Genomic DNA, 19013 nt, shown 5'->3' on the forward strand with positions numbered 1-19013 from the left:
GTCCCACTGGCTTATATGAATATCGAACTCTTAGATTTGTGAATTTAGTAATACTTTAAAATGTAACTTCATTTGGTCTAAAAATGAGTTTAGAATCACAAGGGACTATCATAAGAGGTTTTCTGTTATCAATTCAAAGGTATGTGTGGGGTACAAAAGAAGTAGTCTCTGTCTGAAAGAAGAGCTTATATTATTCTTTTATTATTTCCAGGTCTTTTGGTGGGCCTTGTGCTTCGATATGGCATTCATGTTCCAAGTGATGTGAATAATGTGACCCTGAGCTGTGAAGTGCAGTCAAGCCCAACTACCTTATTGGTAAATGTTAGTGGAAAATTTTATGAGTATACGCTGAAAGGAGAGATCAGTTCACATGAGCTCAATAACGTTCAAGATAATGAAATGCTTAGAAAGGTAAGTTCTTCGTTAAAGGGAATCTTTGGATTTTTTTTAAGGTATATAATAGCAGCAAAGTGATTCAGGAGAAAAATAATGCATTTTTAATGATATTTAGAATAATCAGTCTTTTCAAATGGAGTAAAACCTCAATTAACGAATGTAATGCAAGGCTAAGGAAATTGACATGTCTATAGTTTGCTTTTCTGATTGAGGCTAAGTACTACAACCCTTTTTGTTTCACTCTGTAGTGTTTACAGTTGTAATAAATGGTGACCAGTATTGAGTGAAGCAGAATTTATAAGTGTTTCTTTCAATTTGCTTATGGCCCTTAGAGTTTTATAGTACTTTAGCACATTGAGTTTATTTGATAATACCTAAAATATTCCATTAATATTTTTTTGAATTCTTTCTTGCCTTGATTGTGTTCTGTGCTGAGCACAAGTTAATCTTTCTTTGATTCATAATCTGGCACAACTTCAGGGGCCTCAGCCTGAGTATCAGGTACTGTACCATGGTGTGCGTGAAGCTTGATGTAGGTTGGGTTGCAGTCTTACTGGCTTCCAGACATTCCTGGAGTTGCTTTCTCCTGTCCTCCCCATAGTTGCCATCCTGAAGCTTCTCAGGGCCTCTTTGCTCATGTCTCTGTTTTCGCCCACCCTTGGCCATTTGCCTCCACTTCTGCCTTCTACATTGGCAGGACTTGGCTTTTATAGCTACTTGGTTGTGTTCCTGACCATCTTTAATGCTTTTAAAAATTTCATACAAACTTACAGTTTACTTTGCAGCAAGAGTTTTTTTTCCACCTGTGGAAAATTCCAGTTCCTTAAGAGTTCTAGGAAATGAAATTTTAGCATGAGTATGTGTAGCTGCTCTGTGTTCATGTCAAATACTACAGCCTTATGAACAGAAGGGGGCGTCTGTATTATTATAGGAAATAGGTATTAAAAGGAATGGGCTGGGGCTTCCCTGGTGGCGCAGTGGTTGAGAGTCTACCTGCTGATGCAGGGGACATGGGTTTGTGCCCTGGTCCGGGAAGATCCCACATGCCGCGGAGCGGCTGGGCCCGTGAGCCATGGCCACTGAGCCTGCGCTTCCAGAGCCTGTGCTTCCGGAGCCTGTGCTTCGCAAAGGGAGAGGTCACAACAGTGAGAGGCCCGCGTACCGCAAAAAAAAAAAAGGAATGGGCTGTCAGGACTAGAAATCTGACTTGTGCAGAAACTTTTTACCACAATATTATGTTATATACCTTTAGAGATGTTACCTATGCAAGAAGTCTGTTTCCTCTTGCCAACAACAATGGTGTACCCCCAAATTTTATGTTGCCAGTTTTGGGTCTCTTATTTAAAGCAGACATGTTCATACTTTCTCTTATTTAAAAAATTTTTGCTATCATAGTATTTTAAGATACTTTGCACAGATAGGACTTAACTGATTGTTCCAACGCCATCATCTGCTTGTCATTTGGTTGAGAAGTGGAATAACAGCTATCCTATATGAAATATTTTTCACTTACCACAGTGGTAATATTCTTGCCTTTTGCCAGTTTAACATTTAATCTTTTTTTCTTTTTGCTCATTTGATAATGTAATAAGAAATCTTCTGAGGGAATTCATCTAAAAGAACTCTTTATTTTAACAGGTTACTTTTGATCCAGAAGTATTTTTCAACATATTACTTCCTCCTATCATATTTTATGCGGGATATAGTCTGAAAAGAGTAAGTGCTTTTGTATTTCATATACTTTGAACAGCCTTAAACTCCATGGACTTTATCATCTTCGACACCTTCAGAAACAGGCAGTTCCTTCCAGGTTCCCCTCCCTCCTCCCTCTCCTATCCTTTTGACATGCTGAAGTTTATGCCCATACAAAAATTCTTTCTCTTACTTATTTCCTTGAATGAATAATGCATTTAATATTAGCATAGCACACTAGAATAGAAAACCTTTTCTTTTTTAAATAATTGGTGAGTATTCTAACACGGTGTAACTTTTTTTTTTTTCCGTCAGAGACATTTCTTTCGAAACCTTGGGTCTATCTTAGCATATGCTTTTCTTGGAACCGCAATTTCTTGTTTTGTAATTGGGTAAGTACTTGAAGCTTAAAACACTTTTAGCCTTCAAATTATCATTTTACAATAATACATATTTGACTTCTGCAGTATTGTATTCTTGAATGTGTCCAAGAACTTTTGCAGTAAAATGTATTCACACAGATAAGTTGTTTGAATTTTCCTTAAGGCTAAGGCATTACCATATTTAAATGACATGCAGTAAATTTGGGATTAGTCACAAAGTACTACAGTAGACCCATCTTTCTGTTCTTACTGTATTGTAACTTCTTTAACAGTTGATTTTTTTCTAAAGTAGACATATGTTTATTGAACAGATCAATAATGTATGGCTGTGTAACACTGATGAAAGTAACTGGACAACTTGCGGGAGATTTTTACTTTACAGATTGCCTGCTGTTTGGTGCCATCGTATCAGCAACTGATCCAGGTATGTTTTACATGAGTGTGGAGCTTAAGTACTTAAGTTGTACAGTGGTTTTCCATCAACACACATGTACGTATTTCTTCCTTTGAGGTATAGAATTCAGGATTAGGTACTCCCTATCTTACTATACTTTCCAACTGTGGAGGAAAAAAACAAAATTAATGGCTCCTTTTGGCTTAAGCACACATTTGTTTCTTTTTACTGTATTTCCTATTACTAGTCCACAATTTGATGATGTTTAAATGAGGGCTGTAAGGTATTTTCTTCAGAAATTCAGGTTGGTCTCTATCCCTAGTGACTGGGTATAGAAGATGAACTATATTAGTTAAGATGGGTAATAACTATACATTTCCTTTCAAGCCTCTAGAAAACAGATCCCTAAAAATCTGTTTACATTCAGCTATCTGCATTTAAGAGTAAGAAAAAAAGTTTTAAAATGATTGTTAGAAGGCTGTTGTGCTAGAACAAGTGTGATTTGGGGTCATTGGTGGGCAGTAATATACATTAAAGAATTGTTTTTATAAAATTGGCTTTTGGATTATAAAATAGTTTTGATATTAGCATGACTAGAGAATGAATTTAATTGTATTGAGTTAGATGAGTTAGATGGTAGTTTTTCTAATATAGTATTGGTGAGCTTCACAGCTACATTCAGATTAAGAACTTAGAGAATATATAGGCTGAAGAGCAGAGACTGCATTTTTTGAACTAAAGATGCAAGTTTTCTTTTACTGATGCTAGATTTTAGATCCTTGGTAGAGGTTTGTTCTCTTTTACCCTTTGACCTTGTAAGTTAATAATCTTTAATTATCATCCAGCATAGTCAAAGGTTATCTCTGAATTCCTATGTTAACTCTGATAACACAGAGTGTTATAGAAAGTAGGAAAATATGCTCTGTACTCTATAAGAGATGATTTTAGAAGCTCAGAGGACATTTTAGAGAGGTATTTGTATAGTTTGGCATTTTTAGAACTGAAAAGCAAATCGCCTCCTTAAAGATAGTCAGGGCTGCCCCCTTACTGTTTGTAGCTGTTCCCATTATCAGTATGAAGTTGGGATGGTTTTTGCAGGAAGCCAGTGGTCTCTGTTTTCCATGTTCTCTTACTAGAAGCAAGGTCCTCGACTTTTCAAAATCCATGAGAAACCTGAGTCAGTTGGACTGGCTACATTACTTAAAACTGGTTTTGTTTTGGTGGGAGTATTGCCTGGATGGCTCAAGCAAAACTGTTCTGCTTATATAAAGCTGGATAGTTATATTTCTTCTGAATTATATAGGTATTTGCCCATATAATAATTCTATTATTTTGCAGTTGTTCACTTGATAGAAGGATGAGCCATAGGTTCTCTTTTTAAAATTCTACAGCATTGCTCCTGCCCTCCTTTTCTCCTTCTCTTGGTTAGCTTTGATATCAGGATATTCCAGATGAAATGCTTTGCAGTAGAAACTATATCTTTTAAAATACAAGCTTCCTGTTTTTTGGTTGGCATTTGAAGAGACTCTCCCAACTCTGGTTATAATAATCTTTCATGTCTGCTTGGGTTTATTTAGCAAGTGAGCTGTACGTGACTCAGCAATTAAAGTTATAATGCAACTTCAGTCTCTTCTGATTTTCTAAGAATTCTCATGTAATTGTTTCCTAAGAGAAGGTTTTTTTTTCTTCTCAAGCTGTAATAGCCTGATGATTGGATTCTTATTAAGTTAAATATAGCAGCTGTAATTCTGGTCATAAATTTTATCCCAACCGAAAACCAAACTTGTGTTTTCATTTCCTACTGTCTTTGCTAAACCGGTGTGCTTGAAATTTGTAAGTCAAATAGAAGTGAGTTGTAAGACTCCGAGGAAAAAATGAAGTTTGCAGCAGGAAATGCTTTTCATAATAGTTTTCTTCATCAAAGATTAATGATCACCTGGTCTGTAAGAAATTCTGCATGTATTTTTTATGGAAAAGAAATGTACAAGGCAAGATTATTAGCATTTGCGTGAAGAATGTAGGCCAACTCAGTCCTCCAAGGTTATTTTCAGCTGTTTGTAAGAGAGAGAAGGGAGATACTACAGGTACACAGTTATGGAAAAGAAAAATATTGACATAAAATTACTGAATCTTTGATATGGTAAGAGAATGTTTATTAGGATTGAATTCTGAGATGAAGAATGAATTTCTAAATAGCTATTACGGTCATCTGTGAAGGGAAAAATGTTATATTTGTAATGTCTTAATATTCCTCTGACTCTTTCTACTTGCTAGTGACTGTTCTTGCCATATTCCACGAGCTTCAAGTTGATGTTGAACTCTATGCACTTCTTTTTGGTGAAAGTGTCCTCAATGATGCTGTTGCCATAGTGCTATCTTCGTAAGTGTTTGTTTTCTTATTATATTCTGTATATTGAATGTTAGGGTTCTAAGAACCAAAAGTCACTTATTGAGTGAAGTGCATTATGAATGGAAACATTTGAAAAACTGAAGCATTTTTTTCCTCTTGAAGAAATATATACTTATAGATAACGTGGAAAATGCACGGAAGAAAAGGAAGGGAAAAAAATGATATGTACTCCTGACACCTAAAGACAATTACTGTAAACATTCTAGGACATTTTTAAAAATTCTTTTTTTTCTATGCATAGTATTTTTACATAGTTGTGATTGTAGTGTATGTATAATTTTGTATTATGTTTTAACATTATAACATGGACGTTTTAGTTTTTCATCAAATTAAATTTTGGGCGTACATATATATTCACATGGTTCAAAAATCACAACGATATAGAAAGGTATACATTGAAAAGTCACGTTCTTACTCCTGTCCTCATCCACCTGTCCCCGTAGCCCCTTACATAGGTAACCATTTTATTAGTTTCTTGTGTATCCTAGTATTTCTTTATTCAAATGTAAGCACACATATGAATAAATATTCTTATTTGCCTCTTATTTCTTATTTTAAAAGTAGCATGCTGTATATGTTCTATACCTACCTGACTTTCTCTCACATAACTATATTCTGGAGATCTTTCTGTATCAAAACAAGGAATTTTCTCATTCTTTGTTTGCAGGCGCATAGTATTCTATGAACTGTACTATAGTTTATTTAATCAGTCTCCTATTGGTGGAATCATAAAGGGTTTTCAATTCTTTGCTATCCCAAATAATGCTGCAGTGATTAACCTTGAACTTAACCTGTTTTATACATGCACTGGTATATTGGTGGGATAAATTCCCAGAAGTGAGATGAGTGGCTTAAAGGGTAAATACATTTGTAATTTTGTTACATTGCTAAATTGCCTGTCAAAGGTATTATGCTATTTTGCATTTTAACCACCAAATTGTGGGAGTGCCTGTTTCCTCATAGCTTCACCAACAGAGTATTTGTCAGACTTTGGTATCTTTGCCAATTTGATGATTGAGAAATACCTCATAGTTTAATTCATATTTCTCTTATTTAACATAATTTCAGAAACTTTTTAATTTTTAGAAGTATTAAATAATACACTTTTTAAAGATAATGAAAATGAGCAATATTTTAATCTAGTTGTAGAAATTACTATACGTGCTACCAGAAGGTGTTTGCAGGTGAAAGAATGGGTCTGAACCTCTGAGGAACTCAGTCCTGCCAACTCACTCCTGCTAAGCAAATATCTAATCCTATAGACAGTTGCCTTTACTCCACACCAGAACTTTCTACAAGAGAGAAGTAAAACCCCTTCACCTTTCCTCCTTACTTTTATTTCTCTCCTTAATTTCCACTTCATTAACTATAAAAGAGTAATCAGTCACTGACTCTGGTTTACACAGCTTGATTGCCCCCATTGTCTAACAGCAAAGTGAAAATTATCCTTTCTGAGATGTAACACTAATCCCTTAAATGTTGTTTATGAAGCTGTGCAAAAGATCAAATCTTCTTTTGTGAATGTAATGTATATAAATTCTACCCCCTCCACCATATTTATTGCCAGATTTTTTTGCAGCTGTCTACAACTAATGTAAATTTAATTTAAGAAATAAAGCCCAAAGGCTAGAACTAATATTGATACTAAATGTATGTACCTTCAAGGATGATAGGTGCAAAGTAAAAGTTTTCTATTGTTTGAAGGGAGGAAGAAATGGATAGTGTGGTTATAACTTACGTGTTATAAAAAGAAAATGAAGCTACAAAGATTGTTGAAGTTTTCAGCACATAAGAACATGTAAGATCACCAGTGCTACCAGACGAAGAGAATAGGGTACAGGCAGTTAACTTTTAGCATCAATTCGCCATCCTAGATAATTATTCTGCTACTTAATCGTTTACTAATACGTGTTCCTTCCTCATTGCCCTAATGGATTAAGAGTCAGAAAAATCTCCTTTCTGGTCCTATCTTAAGCTGATGTGCCCTGTGCCTTAGTTTTTCCATTAATAAAGTAACTTATTTCCTGCAACTTCAAGAACAGTTGAATAGTATTAAAAGAAGAAAACTCATCAGAAAATTTTGAGCTTGGGGGTGTACGTATCAGTGTTGGTGAAGAATAAATGTGTTAGAAAGAGAATGCCCTTTCCGTTACACTTCTCACAAAGAGGAAAGGACTTCTTGTCCTTCTGTTGCAACCTTTCTCAAACAGGGTCGTGTGAGAGAATTTAAGCCTTGTAGAGAACGATTCAAGTGATTCTTTCCTCAATTTTCCTAAGGATGGTACATAGCTAGTACTATTCTAGATTCACAGGCGATGAGTTAACTCATTCCATAGTCTGCTGGAACTGTGGTGGAGAAGGACTGTATCTAAAGAGTATCATACCCGGGGAATCATTAGCTGTGTAAGTATCTTAATAGAAGTGAGCAAATGAGTTCCTGCCCAAAAGATGAAGGGAAACCAGTGATGTTGCTGGCTATGGGAGGTCACTAGCTGGAGTGCTCGGCGTTATGTTTTTCATCATCTTTCATTTGCCTCTAAAAGTACGTTAGATAGAAATAGTCTACCTTGTGTTGATTTCTGTTTGATGATTTTCTAATGTGTATATTCTATAGAAACAGCCTTTTACAAAGAGGGGGGCCCCTTTCTGAAGGACTTCTGCTTGGCAATTAACAGGTTAAGACATCTGTTCTTGAAATTTATGTTGGAAGTTGCTTTTGTTTGCTTTTTGACCTGTTAGGTTAGCAGTGACTTTTTTTTTTTGTTAACGTTAATGCTTTTAATCTGGTGAGGGTGGAGTGAAACTGGTTCCCTCATATATTGCTGTATGAGGTAGAGCTGTGTGTACTGATATAGTGTCATACATATCTAGTTAGAGATGAAGTCTAGGTTGCGTAGCATACCTCTGAATGGATATACCATGATTACCCTGGAGACCTAAATTCATACTACTTTAAAATATGTTTTTAGGGTCATTTACATTTTATAGAATATAAGTGTGAGTAAACAAACATGGCTGACAAACTCTTTAACTTTACTGGTTATCAGAGATATACATATTAAATTAGTGGCCATTTTTACCTATTCAGTTAACAAGAAAAAAAATTGTTAGTGAAAATAGTTACTGCTGGTAATGGTCTAGTACAGTCATTCTTAACCGGGGACAGTTTTGCAGCCCCCCGCCCCCCAACCAGGGGATATTTGGCAGTGTCTGGGGACATTTTGGTTATCATGAATGGGAGGAGGTTGCTACTGGCATCTAGTGGGTAGAAGCCAGGGGTGCTGCTAAATATCCTTCAATACACAGGACAGCACCCACCACCCAACAAATGATTATCTGGCCCCAAATATCAATAATGCCGGGATTGAGAAACCCTGGAGTTGTAAAACTATATCACTTGTACATTGTTGTTGACATTGAAATTGGTATTACCTACTCTTTTATATTTTATCATTATGATAATAAAATTAATATTCAAAGTAGTTGACTTAGAAAGTAGAAAATTCCTGAAATTTCAGCTCTCAGAAATAACCACTATTAAGGTTTTTATCCAGATTTTTTCCATTAGGATATTAGCATACGTATAAATATATTAACTTTTAAACAAAAAGAGGCATAGCACTATACATGCTTTTCTGTGACTTGCTTTTTTCACGTAGACATTGTACTGTATTAATACCTCCATTATCCCATTGTATGAATGCGCTACAAATTTACCTCTCCAACCCCCTGTTGATTAATATTTGGTGTTTTCTAATATCGTACTATTGCGAATAGCACTGCAGTGAACATATTTATGTGTAAATCTGTGTGAATCCTTGAGAGTATTTCTGTAGGATATTTTTTAGAAGTAGAATTTCTAGGCCAATGGATATGATCACTAAAACGTTGAGAGATGTCATATTTCCCTCCTGAAATGTAATACAGATCTATTTGAAAGCCATTGTTCAACATGTAAAAGGAGCCATAGGTATAGTAATACCCTATTTCTAGGAATGTAGCACAGGAAAATCGTCCAAAATTTGTAGAAAGCACAAATAAGTTCTTTCACACTGTTATTTATAGTAGCAAAAACAATAGAAGCAAAACTTTTAAATGTCCGACAGAGAGGAAATGGTTAAATAAATTATGTTATATCCATTTGGATCATTTTTGAAGTCTTAAAAAACCATGGTTAGGGCTTCCCTGGTGGCGCAGTGGTTGAGAGTCCGCCTGCCGATGCAGGGGACACGGGTTCGTGCCCCGGATGTCATTGTCAGTTGAAGAAGCAGGATTCAAAACCATATGTTCACTATGATTACAACTAAACATGAAATAGCATGCATGTAACAAAAAGAGGGGAAAGAAATACAGAAGGAAAATAATAGATCTGTCAGAGTAGTGGAATGATGGGGTGATTTTTTTCCCCCTAAATTGTACATTGTATTACTCTCAGGATTTTTTTTAAGTATTCATAAAAATGCTACTGACTCAAGATAAAATGTTGACTGATGTAGAAAAGATGAATTAAGATTTCAATCCAGAGGCCAACATTTGACTGAAAAGGAAGAAAACAAACCTGTCATCTCTTCTCAGCCCACCATGCTTTTCCTGTGTTCTTATACATTTTAGTGATTAAAGAATAAAATAATGATTAGTGTGAATCTTGAATTTCCATGAACCAATCCAGGGAAAGCAGTCTCAGGAGGCGTGGCATCGATATTTTGTTCTTGCCAGCGTTTTGAAAACTATCGCCAGGGAGGAAGGTTATTGTAGCAATATCCTTTCTTCTCTCCAGCCAGCCGCTATATTTTCATGCTATAATGTAGTCAAATCTCATTTACAGTGGTGGAGCCCTTTATGCGTAGGTAAGATATCATGACATTAAAGGCCATTTCCTATTCACTGAAATAATATCAAATCTACCAGTCCCAAAATGATCTGGTCACCTTGAAGATTTAAATGCAAATGTTTAAATTTTTCAATTCAGATTGAGTCTCAGAAATTTCTAGATGCCATTACCAGAAATTCATGTTAGAGTCATACTTCAATAAAATAGGTAAAATTAGGAAATTTTAGCTTGGTCTTAGATTTTATTTTGTTTTGTTCTGTTTTTTAGTTTAACCAGCGAGGTATGAAGAGAACTTGGTAAACATGGTATAGCAAGGCCATTTTTTAGCCTTGAACCATAAAAAACATTGCAGTAACCACAGGGAGAATTCATTATATTCTTCGGAATGTGTTTTTTCTGCTTCTTTTCTTCGACATGACTTGCATGATGTCTTTGAGTCTGGATTTATTATAAAAACACTGGCACCTCAATTAACTGAGATGAGAACTGATTTAGTAATGGTAGGTGCTCTTGCCAGAGACCCACTAGCAGCAGTGATTTTCTCCGCTGTATTTACTTCCTGGGGCGACTGTTTTAAAAGAAGTATTTTTAGACTAGGTTTGAACTGTGAGTTCAAGATGGAGAGTGTCCCTTCTAATTGCTTGTCTTGGCCTCTTACAGAGTGGCTTTCTTTCAGAAGTTCGAGGTGGAGGATCCAGCTGGGTATGCTAAAAGTACTGTCAAGTGGATTCTAATTCATTGGCAGGCCTTTCAAGCCCTTTTATCTATAAAAGTCCATTTCAGTGAATGAATAGATAGGAGGCATTGGGCCCATTCTGGTATTCTAAAAGTTGAAAGGGTACTTTAGTCATCTTTTTTTTTCCCACAGGAAAAACAAAATGTGACCGGGTTGAGTATTGAACAATATTCTTTATATTCTTATGCCTCTGTTGGAAATACGGGGAATTTTTCATTAGTTTGTTCACATTAGTACATTAGGGCTTTCAGGCACTCAGTACCAGGAAGTCATAAACAGAGTCACAAAAGAATAGTACTGCACAGTATCTTGAGGCTGGAGGAAAAGGCTTGGTCCAACCTTATTTTGGCAATTCAAATCCAAAGTTTTTGGTTTTTACGCCCTCTGATTTCATCTTCAAGCTCTACACTAGGTAATTTTTTTAAATTTATTTTACTCTTTTTTAAGATAATGTTTTAAAAGTAAAAGTTGCCTCTTAGAAGTAAGAACCACCTCTCTTTTGTAGCTCAATAGTAGCATACCAGCCAGCCGGAGACAACAGCCACACCTTTGATGTCACAGCCATGTTCAAGTCTATCGGGATTTTCCTTGGAATCTTCAGTGGCTCTTTCGCGATGGGTGCTGCTACTGGAGTGGTGACAGCTTTAATATCCTTTTATTCTATTTATCTTTTCTTGTTAACCTCACAGAGTCATTGAATACTGTGTTCCATGGTCTCCACTAGTTCCATAATTGACATAGTGTTATAATTATGAACCTTATAAACAAGTACTTGGTTTGAAAACATTAGGCAATCATCTTTACCAATAAATAAAAGAATTTCATTGTTTTGTGTAGGACTTCATGCCCTCAAACACTCACTACAGAATTCTAATTGGACACAGTGACCCTTTGGGGGTGAACTTTTTTTTTTTTTTAAGATCCATCCACTTTATTTATTTATTTTTTAACATCTTTATTGGAGTATAATTGCTTTACAATGGTGTGTTAGTTTCTGCTTTATATGGGGGTGAACTTTAAGGTTGTAGACTAAATTGATATAAAGGTAGATATATTCCAAAGAGCCTCTGCTTGTTCTGTACGGCTGTTCATCCTGGCAGTATTTTGCTCTTCGTTTAATAGGACAAATAGGAATGTATGACCTCGATGCCAGTTGAACAAAATAAGGTTCCCAGGTTAGGATAGCTGGGAGTTCATCTCAGCTGTCACCGATTTTAACCTTCTGCTCTCGAGTCCTATGCACTGCCACTAATTTGCTGTTAGAAATATTGAGTAAGTCAATCTTGTATTCATTCAAAAACAACCCTCTTTTTTTCTTACTCATTGTAGTTTTAAGTTAAAATATAATAAGTTAAAATATAATAGAAAATGATAGTTTAATAAATGGATCTAAATTTTCTGTTATTGGATTCTTTAAGTGCAAATATCCCTAAAATTCTGGAACTTCAGTTTTCCTTTTTATATCAGTGTTTCATTCTTCAAAAAAATTTCTTGATTGCCTGCTACATGCCACATGCTATGCCCTGTGTATCAAAGATAAACAAGACAGACGTGGCCTCTGCCTTTTGGAGCTTCTGATATAGAAGCATTGACACTTCACCTCATGGGACCTCAGTGTAGGAAGGTAGAGGGCTGGGACAGCAGGGAAGATGAGTGGGGCTTGATCTCTAAAGAGCTTCCAGCTCTTAAACTTCTAAGGTACTTTCATATAAAACAAGTACTTTTTCTGAGAATATATTCATTTTCTATACTTCAGTTTTGTGGTGGAAGAAACTTGTCTTCAGGCTTTTTACAGACGAACTGAGGCATAAAAGGACAGTGAAAAGAGTTCTGAAGAAGGACCAGGATTTCTTCCCTAGCATAAGTTCCTTGAGGAACTTAATCTTTGTGTTGTAGTACACAGTTGTTGAAGAGAATGTAGACTCCAGCCTGAGATTCGCCACAGCTTGACACGGGCCCTTCCACTGGCAAGTAACATATACTTGTTAGACTAGTATGAGTGAGGGACGTGCCTCAGTTTCTTCATCATGGAATACTCCACATCACAGAGGTGTTAGAGGATTAAATGAACATGAAATCTCATGGAAATGACATATTTCTTAATAGATATAAATCGCTATCATTATGGAAGCTGTCTTGCTTTGGGTCACAAATTAATAGAGTTGGCATGTTGCGTATCTGATCTGTCACTCCTGTCCTTTACTGTCATGTCTATTCTTTACTGTGTGGTTTCTAGCAAGGCATGTGATACCCGTAAAACAATTGATGGACTAAGCTATAGGACTTTCTCATGGAAGGGAAGGCTGCTGACTCCTTAGTACAATGCTTGTATTCAGAGTTTCTTTGCTTTGGTACCTCCTTATTCTGTGACTTTTGTGTTAGAGACTGGAGAACCCTTCTTTTGCTTTTATGCTTGCCTTGCTTCGACTACTATTTTTTCTAGTCACACTTCTGTATTATGAGATCTTGTTATCAACCTTGACAGTATTACGTGACAAAGTTCACCAAATTACGAGAGTTCCAGTTGTTGGAGACAGGCCTGTTCTTCTTGATGTCCTGGAGTACCTTCCTCTTGGCTGAAGCATGGGGTTTCACAGGTGGGTTACTTTTTCCTTTTAATTGTAAACCCTTACAAGGAGGGACTTAGCCAGTGATTTTTTTCTGTGTGTGGCCCAACCCCTCTAGTGTTTGAACACACTTGTTAGGGTTGGGATTCATGCTGTCACTTTAGAATGTAAAAGATTTTCAGTGGAAGCGGTTCCTCTCAACAAAGTAAGTCACAACCGAAAATTTTAACACTAAGCATCTAATTTACTTCTATAAAATAAGAGCCCCCGTATAGAAGTTGGGAACTCTCCTTTTATGTGAACTTGGAACTTGTTGTATTTATAGGTGTGGTTGCAGTGTTGTTTTGTGGCATCACACAGGCCCATTATACATACAATAATTTGTCCACGGAGTCTCAGCATAGAACTAAACAGGTAAGAGAAACTTTATAGTTTGTGAATAAACTTTTCCTCCTTGCAGCAAAACAAATTTTTTCTTTACTGAAAAATAATCTTTGTTCTGTTCAAAGTGATGTCTGCTCATTTCAACTCCTCTTCTGTTGACTCCAGAGATAGATGGGATTGTCAGATTGAAGGGTGACAGCTTTTAGGGTATAGATAGGTCAGCAGAATAGCCAGGGGCTGTTATTATTGTGGCTCCAGTGGTCAGTCAGTTAGCTTCCTTTCCTTGTTTCCCTTGTCTTATGGCTTTTTATCCTTCCAGTTTTATTGAGATATAATTGGCATACAGCACTGTCTAAGTTTAAGGTGTACAGCATAAGGATTTGACTTACATACATCATGAAATGACGACCACATCATCTCATAGAGATACAAAATTAAAGAAATAGAAAAAAATTTTTTTTCTTGTGATGAGAACTCTTAGGATTTACTGTCCTAACTATTTTCATATGTAACATACAGCAGTGTTGATTCTATTTATCGTGTTGTACATTACATCCCTAGTACTTATTTATCTTATAACTGCAAGCTTGTACCTTTTGACCACCTTCATCCAATTCTCCCTCTCCCCACAACTTGCCTTTGGTAACCACAAATCTGATTTCTTTTCTATGAGTTTGTTTGTTTGTTTTGAAGTATAATTGGCCTACAACACTATGTTAGTTCCTGTTATACAACATAGCAATTTGGTTTTCCTATACATTTCAAAATGATGACCATAAGTCTAATTACCATCTGTTACTGTACAAAGATATTACATAGTTATTGACTATATTCCTCACACTGTACATTTCATCCCCATGACTCATTTATTTTGCAATTTGAAATTTGTACCTCTTAGTCTCCATCACCTATTTCTTTCCTTCCCCCCACCCCCAACTCCTCTGGCCACCACCTGTTTGTTCTCTGTATCTGTAACTCTTTTTCTGTTTTGTTATATTTCTTCTTTTTTTTTGGTTTTTAGATTCCACATATAAGTGAAATCATATAGTATTTGTCTTTCTCTGACTTATTATACTTAGCATAATACCCTCTAGGTCCATCCGTGTCGTTGCAAATGGGAAGAATTCATTCCTTTTCATGGTTGAGTGATATTCCATTGGGTACACACACACACACACACCACATCTTCTTTATTCATTCATCTATTGATAGGCAGTTAGGTTGCTTCTGTATCTTGGCTATCATAAATAATGCTGCAGTGAACAGTGGGGTGCATATATTTGCTGAGCTCTTAAGTTCAAATGCATTTTACCCCCACCATGTTTATTTTATTTTATTTTTTTTTTGCGGTATGCGGGCCTCTCACTGTTGTGGCCTCTCCCGTTGCGGAGCACAGGCTCCGGACGCGCAGGCTCAGCAGCCATGGCTCATGGGCCCAGGCGCTCCGCGGCATGTGGGATCTTCCCAGACCGGGGCACGAACCCGCGTCCAATGCATCGGCAGGCGGACTCTCAACCACTGCGCCACCAGGGAAGCCCCCTACTAGCTTTATATATGGTTGATTTATTACCTTTATTGTATATTTGCCTTTACCAATGAGATTTCTTCTTTTGTAATTTTCATGCTTCTAGTTGTGGCCTTTTCATCACAGTGATGTGAACAGGTGGAGGTGGGCAGGCAGCAGGGGAGGGTACAGAGCACCAGGCTATAATGTGTAAGCCCTACTCCCTCAGTGAGGGCTGAGACCCATGTAAAAAGTGAAATCACATGGCAAGGTGCTGTTGTGAGGGTCGTCATGAAGCATTCTGTGCCAGGATAAAAGGATTTGAACTGGATCTTACAGCCCGTAAAGAGGGACGTGTCTTGGAACTGCCATAGTTTTAGGGATTGCAGGGTTACCAGTTAGGGTCCTTTCACAGCATTATGGGTGGGAACTGATGAAAGTTAGACTAAGGCAGTGGCAGGGACAGCAAAGAACATTGCAAAAGAAAAATTGGCAGGGTTTGCAGGATGAGGACAAGAATGACTGAATATGGGGATTGAAGAAGGGAAGCTGATTGGGGAAGTGAAGGGGTAACATTTCTGGCTTTTTCTGTGGGCCCAGAAAAATGTCATCTCTACATTTGCTCCCCTCTGAATCATGAGTTTGGGGGGATATACATGAACGTTACATATTTGAAGTATCTGTTTCAATATCTTAGTAATACTCATGTTTTCAAATTATGTAACTTTATTTACTGGACTAACCTTTTAAAATTTCGTTTCAGTTGTTTGAGCTTCTCAATTTCTTGGCAGAGAATTTCATCTTCTCCTACATGGGACTGACACTGTTCACATTCCAGAATCATGTATTTAACCCAACATTTGTGGTAGGAGCATTTGTATCCTTTATTATGTGTTCCATTTTGGAAACTTCTTTTTAAATTGAGATTTGCATGGGTTTTCTGGAGGAATGATTGATAAGAATACAGTTAAATATATAAAATTTTCCTCTGAGTAAAGCAAATCAGGATTTCAACTTTTTTATCTATTCTATTCTATTTCCATTTTTTGTTTATCACACAAATAATACTAACAGATTGAAATGACAGAAAAAAAGTCTCCTGCCATTCTGCCAACCCCAAAAGATAAAACTGTTTGTCCTTGATTACTGAAGGGAAGAAAGAGAGATTGGGTGGTGGGGAGCAGTTTGCAGTCTGCCACAGGGCAGTAGTTGAAAGATGATGAAAGATGGAAGGAGGATCACCCACCCCTCCCTCCTTCCTTCCTTCCCTCCCTCCCTCCCTCCCCCCATCTCTCTCTCTCTCTCTCTCTCTCTCTCTCTCGTTGAGTTTTTAAAACCCAGCTGAAAAGGAGAAGCTGATTACATGAAAGACAGCAATCAATAGTGCCAGTCTCATGAGAAGGCAGGAGGAGATGGAACCCAAAGCACGTGGGGAGGGACGGGCCTGCAGTGGGAGGGAGCACAGCTCCGCCATTGTTCCAGGAAAGGGTAGGGTATGTAGAGATGAGGGTACATTTGCAAGATGGCGTTCCTGTCTGATTAATTCTATTTTTATCTGTAAAGTAGGAGGTGAGAGCATCTGCTGAAAGTGAGATAGGAGCAGGTGGCCTATCAGTTATCTATTATATAACAAATTACCCTAAAACTTAGCAGCTTAAAACAACAAACATGGATTATTTCACATGGTTTCTGAGAGTCAGAAATCTAGGAGCAGCTTCACTGGCTGGTTCTGGCTCCAGGATCCCTTCTGAGGTTGTAGTCATGCTCTGGGCTGGGGCTTCACTCTCTCGAGACTTGACTGGGGATGGAGGAGCCACCCCAACCTCACTGACACGGCTGTTAGCTGGAGGCTTCAGTTCTCCTCCGCGTGGACCTCTCCATGGGGCAGCGCACAACATAGCTTTCCCCAGAGTGGGTGAGCTGAGAGAGCACCAAGATGGAGGCCAAAGTGCCTTTTATGACCTAATCTTGGAGGTGATGTACCATCACCCCTTCTGCCATTTTCTATTGGTCACACAGACAAAACCTGGTACAGTGTTAGCAGAGGCTACACAAGGGTGTGAATACTAGGGAACCCTCTAGGAGGCTGGCTCCCATAGGTGATAGGAGTTTTGAGGAGAAGGTTTGGAAATAGTGGTTGCAAGAGTGGGAAAGTGAGTTGACCAAAAGAATGCAGTAGAATCGCTGAGCAGTGTTAGGGACCCACTTGAGTTTGAGGAATAAGTATTAACAGTAGAATCAATCTGCCCCGTTGTATGACTTTGTCCAGGAGAATTTAGCTGTAAGCGTGGAGAAAATAGATAGCTGAGTCCGTCTGAGTTTGGTGTTTTGTCAAGTCGGTGCAATGAAAACAGAGGGGTAAGTGAATGCAAGGTATTGGAATGAGTTTTATTAAGATGTGACTAAAAAAGGAAATGAAGAAGGGAGAGGACTGACTGATGGAAAAGTAGCAGGATCTTTGGACTGGAGGTCCCAGTGAGGTGGAAGAATTATCCGGGATAGATGAACATGAAACATTGTGGTCAGAGAGAGGGATGTTTGAATTAGTGATTTTCAAAAGAAGTACTGTTTTTTAAAAAAACACCTCAGAATGAAGATTCTGCCAAAAGAGATTGGCAGAAATATTTCTTTAATTAAAGCTCTAAGTAGGATCTGTGTTAGAAAGTAAAGTATTACTGAAATGCCATTCTGCAGTCTTAGTCTTCTGAGAATTAACTTCAGGCAAAAAATGATAAAGCCTTATTCATAAGAGAAGAACCTTAGCTGGAAGACTCCCATGAGATCAGTAACTTCATATCCTGCTAGTCTATGAGAAATTTTTTGAGCAGTCAAGTGGTTTGATCCACTATACTTATCCAGAAACAAGGCTAAATATTCTCTATAGGTTTCTGAGTCTGTTAGGAATTGAAGTTCCTCGATACAGAATCCTACCACGGAAATTGACTCGTACCAGGAGAGAGTTGCTCTCTTGCTGTCTACGTCTGTTAGGATATAGGTTTGGTTTCATGTGGCAATGACCCAAGTTAACCAAGGTTTAAAGAGGATAGAAATGTGTTTCTTTCTCATGGGAAAGTCTGGACTGATGTGGCAAGCTCTGCTCCACAAAGTCAGCAGGGACCCAAGCAGCCTTACGAGCATCCTTAGGGAGTTGCCCTTGTTCTTAGGGTCCCAGGTGGCTCACCCCCACCAGAACATGCACACATCACTTCCACCTAACACCCATGGGCTACACCTCCCAGCAGAGGAGGCTGGGTGTCTATATACTCAGATGAAAATTGGAGGTGATAGAGAGGAGTATCTACTACTATTGAGGGAAGAAAAAATAGATATTGGGGATATAACTAGCGGTCACTGCCACATTGACCCACATGTTTTGTTGTTACTGTTTTATTTTCTTGTTTATTGTTTTTTTTCAGGGAATCACTACTTTTAATAACCTTTGGATTCTAAACTAGTTTTAGATTTACAGAAAAATTGTAAATACAGAAAGTTCTCATATACCCCACACCCAGTTTCCCCTATTGTTAACATCTTACATTAGCATGGCATGCTTGTCACAATTAATAAACCAATATTGATACATTATTATTATTATTTATTTATTTATTTTTGCGGTACGCGGGCCTCTCACTGTTGTGGACTCTCCCGTTGTGGAGCACAGGCTCCGGACGCGCAGGCTTAGCGGCCACGGCTCACGGGCCCAGACACTCCACGGC

General features: G+C 37.6%; 1 protein-coding gene across 1 annotated transcript in view; it reads left to right on the forward strand.

Annotated features, from left to right (window-relative positions):
• Nucleotides 1–207: 207 nt before the first annotated feature.
• The window catches only part of SLC9A6 (solute carrier family 9 member A6), a 42814-nt gene continuing 24008 nt past the window's right edge, over nucleotides 208–19013 (forward strand). The window contains exons 1-9 of the mRNA XM_024760093.1: nucleotides 208–411; nucleotides 2035–2112; nucleotides 2404–2480; nucleotides 2783–2895; nucleotides 5140–5245; nucleotides 11348–11489; nucleotides 13334–13439; nucleotides 13735–13823; nucleotides 16061–16174. Of these exons, the coding sequence (XP_024615861.1) occupies nucleotides 400–411; nucleotides 2035–2112; nucleotides 2404–2480; nucleotides 2783–2895; nucleotides 5140–5245; nucleotides 11348–11489; nucleotides 13334–13439; nucleotides 13735–13823; nucleotides 16061–16174 (837 nt within the window). The 5' untranslated portion in view covers nucleotides 208–399. The remainder of the gene's footprint in view (nucleotides 412–2034; nucleotides 2113–2403; nucleotides 2481–2782; nucleotides 2896–5139; nucleotides 5246–11347; nucleotides 11490–13333; nucleotides 13440–13734; nucleotides 13824–16060; nucleotides 16175–19013) is intronic.

The sequence above is a fragment of the Neophocaena asiaeorientalis genome, unplaced genomic scaffold (assembly GCF_003031525.2).
Source record: "Neophocaena asiaeorientalis asiaeorientalis breed wild unplaced genomic scaffold, Neophocaena_asiaeorientalis_V1.1 scaffold927, whole genome shotgun sequence".
In the NCBI taxonomy this organism is placed as follows: domain Eukaryota; kingdom Metazoa; phylum Chordata; class Mammalia; order Artiodactyla; family Phocoenidae; genus Neophocaena; species Neophocaena asiaeorientalis.